General features: G+C 34.6%; 1 protein-coding gene across 1 annotated transcript; it reads right to left on the bottom strand.

Annotated features, from left to right (window-relative positions):
- Positions 1-712: 712 nt before the first annotated feature.
- Positions 713-1,427, bottom strand: ly6d (lymphocyte antigen 6 family member D). The gene is made up of 3 exons (XM_014019930.1): positions 1,354-1,427; positions 1,074-1,178; positions 713-944 (listed from the first exon to the last, which is right to left on the bottom strand). The coding sequence occupies exons 1-3, from the start codon at positions 1,403-1,405 to the stop codon at positions 865-867; spliced, it is 237 nt and encodes a 78-aa protein (XP_013875384.1). The 5' UTR covers positions 1,406-1,427; the 3' UTR covers positions 713-864.
- Between the last annotated feature and the right edge of the window lie 7,365 nt (positions 1,428-8,792).

The raw sequence follows: 8,792 nt of genomic DNA, 5'->3' as shown, positions 1-8,792 counted from the left end.
GATCTATAATAATATTTTGCTGTTAATGTACAGAGCTCATAAAGGTGCGTTACCTTCCAACATTCAATTAAATTTTGTTAAAAGAGAGAGCTGTTATTATCTTAAGGAAATTGAAATGTTTGTGAAACCCTGGTTTCATACGAGCCTGAAGGAGCGATCCACTTTAATCCAGGGAATAAGACTGTGGAACGGTCTGGAAGATGAAGTTAGAATGATAACATCTAGTTTTCTGAAGTAATATGAAGAAGTATAAGTGAATCCATGCAAATTGTTGTTTGAGTTGGTGTTTTAAGTTTAGCTTCGTTTTTGTTTTTTGTGTGTTTTCAGTTATTTTGGTTTTTACTTTCATTTTTGAACATATTCTAGGAATAAAAAAGGGGCCGATATTATAAGATTTCTTTTCCTTCTGCTGCCTTTCATTTTGTTTGATTTTATTTTGATTGCATGTTTTTTTTTGTTCTTTGTTATGTATATAAGTGTTACAAATGAAATGAATACATTTCTAAATAAATTTTAAAAAGCTTTCAGTTTAATTTGTTTTCTGAAATAAATGAATAAGATCTATTTAGAGTTCAAAGTTACAATGGAGTGACAGTCAGAGACACAACAGCAGGCCGTTCCAGTAAATCAAGAAAGAATGAAGTGTGTGTGGTTGCCCTGCTTTGCAGCACCCAGCGTGTTGCACAGATTAAGAAGATAAGAAACAAAAAGATTTTTGTCTACATCGTTTTATTAGAAGCAAAATCAGTGACAGATTAATCACATGAGACCATATTTTTATACAATCACATTGCACGAGTAAATATTATTAATTAATTTCTTCATTGGATGGTTTGGAGAGTGAGTGGAAGCCATGCTTCGGGTCTAGCAGAGGTCCTCTTTACAGCAGGTCGTGAAATAGTCTTCCGTACAAAATTCCTCACAGGATCGAGAAAMGACGTTGTCTGTTCAATGAATAAAAAAAATAAAAATGGAGAAACAATGAATAAATGCAATCAGATGTGGCTTAAAAAGCATTTCACAGCCAAACAGGACCCTCTTCAAAGTAAAAGAAACCCCCATGCTCTGCGTACCTTGGACGGTGGTTTTACAGTTTATTTCTGAAGGAGCGCAGGTAGTCACTGTCTTACAGATTTTGTCATTTGTGTCTGCGCAGGTGTAGCACTGGAGTGTGAACACTAGAAGAGAGACAAAAATCAAAACTTCACATTCATCTCTGTGTCATGAACACAGCTGACTGGTCTCATAGTTACACGAATGTATCGCAAAAGATAGAGACAAATGAGTTAGGTTGTTTTCTTAAAAAATACAATAAATAAGGAGGCAAATGAAAAATTGCCTTGGTTGACTCACCCTGTGTGGTGCAGACCAGCAGGACCAGAACTGTCAGCAAGAGAACCTTCATGTTGTCGGCTATGTGGAACGACCTCCTGTTCCGACTCTTTTATACCGTCACAAAAGCACACACCAAACCAGAACTGAGGCATGCATTTCCTTGTCCCAAAGATTCCAGTTAATGCTCTAACCTTACATTCAACTCATGCGTAAAAGAAAGGGTTGAATTTCATTTAACCTTTGTCTGGTAAAATAAGAATAATCTCTGAGGATCCTTGATGGTTTTTGAAGTTACAACATTATCAGTGTAGAACATGTAAACAATCTGTTTAGAACACTTGTGATGATTTGAGCATTATTATCTGTTTTCAGCTTTGACTGACTTGACATTTCTTTKAAAACAATAGATTTCACTACAGCAGAACTTTAAACCACAGGTGTTCAAATCTGGGTTCTTGCGGGGCGGCTTTTGTTTTGTTTTCCTTGTTTCCCTGCTCCAACACACCTGATTCAGTGATTGAATTACCTCTTCAAGTTCTGCAGAAGCCTGTGAATCACCCTTATATGCAAATCAGGTGTGTTAGAGCTGAGAAAACTTTAAAACATGCAGGATATACAGTATATATAAAATATAAAAGAGGTATAGCCGGTTAATGTATACTGTTTACCTTATATTCACTTGACCAAGTGTSTGAGCAGATAGAAAACAGCGTTAGAATTAGAACAACAAAGCTTGTGTACAAACAAGAGGTCTCACTTCATCATAAACTGTATGTTTGTCTCTCTAGTGCATTTCTGCTTAAAACTTATAATGAGAAGAGTATTCAGATATTTACTCAAGTAAGAGTAGTGATACTTCATAATATTACTCAAMTGAAGTAAAACATACTCCAACTTATACATTTTTTCCCCAAAAGTTACCCAAGTAAATATTCCTAGTTACTCCCTCCTCTTGTTACACATGATCATCAACCAATGAATTCTTATTATAGACGTTTTATCCTCAAATAGTTTGTTGTCTTTGTTCGTGGATGTCAATCCCTCTTAGATTAATTAATGAAAGGCGCAGGTACACATACATTATATAATTTTCCATCACACATTAACTCATGAGTTATGAACAGAAGAACAAGGAAGTTGAAACATCCAAAAATTCCTTGTTCTTCTGTTTCACTTTGTTGTTGTTACAACCTGTCCGGTTACGTTTCAGCAGATTGTTTTTGTCACGAGAGCTTATATCATTACAGATAAAAGCATTCAGTGGTAAATAACAAATAAAAATCAGCTTCTAGAACTTATTTGATCTGTTTTGTTTTTCACCTTTTAAATCAGCATATCTTGCACATTGGACATCAGACAMTCATGGTAGAGCTTGAATAGCTTGTTTATTTCTGATGTTATCTGCAGAATAAGAGGTGAAGAAGATCAYATGAAAGGAAGATTTCATCTATTCACACCTGTTCATTGTTCTTCCTGCGATACAGTTCGTGTTTTCAGAGTTTTTGAGCAGATTGTGGCATCAGACACCTACTGTACATATGCAATGTCAAGTTTTAAACAAAGATGCATTCGGTGCTTCCTGGAGGAAAATAAAACCTAAAAACTAAAATAAAAATAATAAAATATTACAAATAAAATAATTAAATTACACTTTGTTGTATTTAATCACTTAGTTGCCCATTTTATTCAGTCACTAAAAAGAATCTCAGTAAATTAAATTAATCTTAAAACTGAACATGACTGCTGATAATTAATCTAAGATATATTTTTGATAAACAATGAGACATTTGGAGTAATCACAGTATTTTTTGTGATGTTGACACACACACACACACACACACACACACACACACACACACTCTGTCTCTCTCTCCGTCTCTCTCTCTCTCTCTCTCTCTCTCTCTCTCTCTCTCTCTCTCTCTCAATGACTGCTAATAGAAGGGAAATATTTCTTTTTGATTAAAAGAATTATATGACAGGATAGCCTTTAAATGTAATGTGGAAACAGTGTTGTTGTTGACACACACACACACACACACACACACACACACACACACACACACACACACACACACACAAAAACAATCATCTTTTTTTCCAACATGAAACATTAACTTTTAATCCCAGATTTTATTTTTTTTTAATTACAGCTTTTTTGCGTTCGGCCAAACCCATTTCTGGGAAAACATCTGATGATTTTTTTCATTTTGGCAGAAGCTGACAAACGGGTTTTTTAAACAGCTGATTCACTTCAATGACAAGAAAGGTTTGCATTTTGAAACAAGTAAAAAAAGGTTTAAAAGGTGAAACCACATCTTAGCGAACAGAATCATGTTTTTTAATGTGGCCAGAAGAATTATAAGCTGGACTTAAACCTTACTATCATTTTTAAAATCATTTAAAACTGACTGAGGCTAAAAAAATGCGTGAAGAATTTATAATCATGCCTGTAGTTATTATTTATAAATGAACTATTTAAACACAGCATCTGCTCCAAAGCAGATATTTCAGAAATTAGGTCAACATTTGAATCATTTGAATTTCCTTGTTTCGTTATAACTTTAGTATTTTTAACATTGAGTTTAAGCTGCAGAGTTTTCAGTGTGATGTTGGAATTGTTTCACTGCAACACAATAAAATTAAGTTATACAATATTCAGAATTATATAACTTTTATCAAGCATCACTGAAGGAAACTGCAATAAAAGAAACAGGAAGTTAGGAGATCARGATTATTTGTCTAAAAGATCAATCATAAAGCAAAATGAGGTTGACAGATTTAAGAAGATTACAATACTTAAAACTAAAAAGAGATTAATTGTGTTTTGTGAAACAGATTGTGGAGCAGCGTGAGGCTGAGCTCTTTTAACTTGATCGGTTTCACTCAGAGCAAAGTTTCTGTCTGCAGCTTTGCAGCATTTARATCCTTCAAACAAGACATTTAGAGTTAAAAGTCAAAAGCAGACACATGAAGAAGCATGGATTCAAATGATGAAATCATTTAAGCACGAGGACAAACCATGAGTGAAACTGAAGCAGAGATTTTGAAGCAGAAGTTGAATAAAATGGGAACAAATGAGGAACAACGTCGATAAAGAAAAACTCATGAGAATCGAAGAAACAAGAGAAAAATACTTTTTTTCTGAAGAGACCAAAGACAAAACAGGTGCTTTAATTAGTTTTAGTTATTATTATCAATATTATTTAAATGGCACTAATTACAAAAGGTAATTCATGCCCATAAAAAGAAGTTGCACCCATTTCTATTTTATTGTCTATTATCTAAGTTATATCCTGTTTATCTGCATAGCTAATTATTATAATTCCATTACATTTATTTATACTGTGTGATGTCGTCTCAGGGCACTGTACCATAACACCCACATACATTCTAAATGTCAGACTCATTTGCATACGAGCTACAAGTTCTGATCYTCATCGTTGAACTGGTTTGTTCAGCYTGTGGTAGTACTGCTGAGTTCACCTGAAACTCCTCAGATCAAAGACGTCTGTTGAAGAGACAAAACGGTTATTTAACAAAGGAGAACCAGAGGATCTACTTAGATCCCTTTTAACATTAAAAAAAGTTTTAATACGGTCACTTTTATTCTATTGTCAACATTATCAAGTCTAATAAGATACAATACGATGCATTACGTTATAGTTGTCATTTCATTAAAAAAGTAAGTTCATTTAGTCATAGAAAAATATATATTGTTCCATAATTTACTTTTTTTTAGCATTCAGTTAGATAAAACAATAAAMTAAGAATCAGATGCTAAATAATTTAAATGATTTGGGACCTTGTGCTGTCTGAACCGACTGCACGTCTCAGGTTTAAACTTGTGGTTAAATTTGATTTAATGCTTTTTGCAGCCGTCCTGATGGTTCAGTGGGGTTTAAGGACTGCTGAGGTACATCTACTTAGAGCAGCGGTTCCAAAGCTCGGGTTCCACCGACTCATCCCGGCAAAAATATTCTTTTGTCATTTGAAAATTTATAAATTTTCATAGTTTTACAAGAAAAATACTCTGACTTTTATACATCAACAGTTTTCACTTCTGAAAGCTTCAAAAMTGAATTTTTGTCTGACCCAATTAATTTTATTTACTACTTAATAAATGGATGAATCATGTTTTAAATACCTACTACATTATTTATATCACCCTAGTACAATTGAAAGACATGATCTGCGGTTTTGTGGTTGTTGTTTACAGTTTGGGTTCATAATTTTTTTAATGTTTTTATTCCTTTATTTCCTTGTTTTATTTTAAGATCCTTTGTTTCACCGTCTCCGTGTTACAGTCAGTCCTGCTCCTCCACTCAAGCCTCGTACTCATAATCATTAGTCTCAGCTGTCACTTTAATGAGTTAATTCCTTGGTGTTATGTAATTTTATAAGCTGCCACYTCAGATTTTTGCTGTAATTAATGATGGGAAGATGACATATGGCACTTTCTCCTGATTGTATCGCCTAACAGRGACATCTGCTGCACCCACAGAATCATTGCAGGGAGATGCAGACATGTTCATTAATGTAACATTCAATCATCCATTATCTTCACCTGCCTTATTTTGCCAGGACACTGGAGCCGTGGTCCAGCAGTCACTGTCCAAGGGGTGAGGTACACCCTGGAGAGGTCTCCAATCCATCACAGGGGAACAGATGGACAAAAACTAATCACAAGTTCTGATTTCTGATCAGACATTACAAAAACAACTACAACCCCAATGTCAATAAAGTTGTACAAAACGTATATATATATATACATATTTTTTTTACAGTATTTAAGCACACGGAGGAAAGAGAGAAGATGAACAACAGCTGAGGGAAACTAATTGGAAACTACTGAAATGTGAGAGATAATTGAACAGCAGGAAACAGACTGAGGAGAAGTGATGAGTAATAACACAAGGACACAAGAGGGAGACCACAGACAAGACACAAATCCCATCACTTCACTTGAATTAGGGTTGTACAACTCTCATTTCTTCACATTAGACAATTGTAGTTTAAAACTCTGGCTTGAACGGTGCCAGCGATACGTTTTTCTAAAAAATACCAGACCTTTWGTTTAGAATCTATTTTCTCTTATCTGTGGTGAATGACAAAGCTGACTTTCACAATTGGTTTCGATCAACGTGTTTAAAAAAAAAAGGAAAAGCTTTAGCACCGTAACAAAACAAAAAATATACGGTTTGGGTGATTTTGGGAAACTGGATCTGCCAAAAGTTCTGATAAGAAACAAAAACAGATCATTTTCGCATTTAACTTTTACACATTTGGTTTCAGTCACCCACYTCCTTACCTAAGCAGATGATTTCAAGTCTCAAAAGGTTTTTGTTTTGTTCAAGTGAATCAGTTTCCTGTCAGCTTTGTTTTTACTAAGTGCCGTCATGTGTGGTTATTGGCTCATTTTTCCATTAAGACCTGGTTTGGTTTGTTTGGTCACCTGTTCATGTGGAGTTATGCTCTCTGGACAAACATTGAAACAAAACATTGTTCAAAACATATTTGCGAAGCAATATGTCACTGTGTAGAGTTGAGTTACATTTTTTTTTCTGTGTAGATCTGTGTGTGGTACTGTCTCGAGGAGGTAGATTAAATGTTATCCCACAGGGTGGCAGCGTCTCTCTGTAGAAACAGATTAGTATGATCGGTCAGATTTATCTCAACAACAATCCTCTTTATGTATTCTAATGTGTAATTATGTGTATCTTGAGTGTTTATTMCAAATATGCTYTTGTTGGAGCCCTATTATTTGGTATATTAGCCCTATCTGTTGGTAATCCTTAWCAAGCGTGGCATTTTGAGACTCAGTGTCTTCACGTGAGGGCATAKTTTTTTGCAAAAAACACTTCCTGTACCACAACAGAGTCTTATTATTTATACTTATTGGGTCCTGCTAATCCCATGCATCTTGGAGAAAGAAAAAAATGCACATCCAGAAAAAGCTTGGGTCTCAGGAGGTCTTCAAAGAAATGCACATTGTCCATCGCCTTCACTGTCAGAGSGTTAAAATCATCTTATGTTCAGAAATGATGGAGTTCAGACCATTCTGGTCAAACATGTAAAAAATGTTGAAGAAAATTATCAATTTGTTAGTTGAAGTTGCTGTTTGACAATCGTGTCATTCAGTTTGAAAAAGTAAAGCTCATGCTGCTGTTTGTCGACAGAAACGTTAACACTTATATAAATAACTAAATGAATGACAGGTGGTGGTCGTGTGGTTTAATGTGTTAAAACAGCCTCMCTGTTCACAGAGTGCAACACGCTGATGATGACTGCTGACAAGATCGTTTCTTTAGCTCTCTGCCTCTTGTTCGTCTCTTCAAGAGGTAAGTTTTTTAAAAGTTTTAAAATCTTTAATGATAGTACACACTGAATATCAGAACTTACTAAATATACTATAAAGTCGACATCAAATACAGCAATTTTTTTATATTTCCTAAATTATTAAACCTAAAACTCTGATAAGCTTTTGTTTCATCTCATAAAAACCTTTTTAGCATGAAAAAAATCATATTACTTACAAGTATGAAATTTAAAAACAAATTGCTGATATTCAAAGTCTTYAACATGAGTGAATTAAAAAGGCTTTGATGTATGAACAGTATTTTAAAACTGTTTTGTAAATAATTAAGCATGCTTTATAACGTGTTAAAAAACCCACACTAATCTAATGACAATGTATTGATGAAGACTTGTAATAAACTAGTATAGTTTATGTTTCCTGTTCTTTTCAAATTAAATCTGTCCTCAAATCTTGAATGAAAGTTTAGAAGACAAATGATTTGATTTAAATTTAATTACATAAACTTCTAATAACTTTGATCACTTTATGTTTTTTTAGCTGTTCTGGTTTGTTTTTAGCATTTTTCAGGCTTATGAAACATTTTGTTTTATCAAAACAACATACCTATGTTAAAGAACATCTTATTAGCTGTTTTCAATCTTTACAATTTTGCTGGACATCATCAGATGAGTGGTCCTCAATCCTGGTCCTGGAAGGACACAGTCTTGCATGTTTTAGATGTTTCTTTGCTTTAACCCACCTGGTTTGAGTAAATGAGTGATTATGTGGCTTCTGCAGAACTTAAAGAGCAGAGAAACAGTGAAAACATGCAGGATGGTGGCCCTCAAGGATCAGGACCGGGCACCATTTATTTAGACTGTCGTTTTCTCAACTGAATAATGTGTGTGTTACTTTGGCTAGCCTTCAGCCTAGCCTAACATTTTTGTCTCTTCATATTGTGAGTTCTCTGACTAATGTCACAGCTGATACTAACCACAGATAATTTGTTGGCAGGACATCACATCAGAAATGACCAGACTTTCCTTTAGGGGTTCTAAACTTGTTCTCATGTTTTTCCATTTAGGCCAGCAGACGCCTGTCCAACCTCTTCGGAAGGATTCATGTAAAATGTACACAATCACGGCTTCACTCGGTTCTTCTG

Source organism: Austrofundulus limnaeus, unplaced genomic scaffold (genome assembly GCF_001266775.1).
Source record: "Austrofundulus limnaeus strain Quisiro unplaced genomic scaffold, Austrofundulus_limnaeus-1.0 Scaffold236, whole genome shotgun sequence".
NCBI classification, from domain to species: Eukaryota; Metazoa; Chordata; class Actinopteri; order Cyprinodontiformes; family Rivulidae; genus Austrofundulus; species Austrofundulus limnaeus.
Note: the sequence above shows the minus strand (reverse complement) of the source record. Positions and strands in the feature narration are given on the sequence as shown.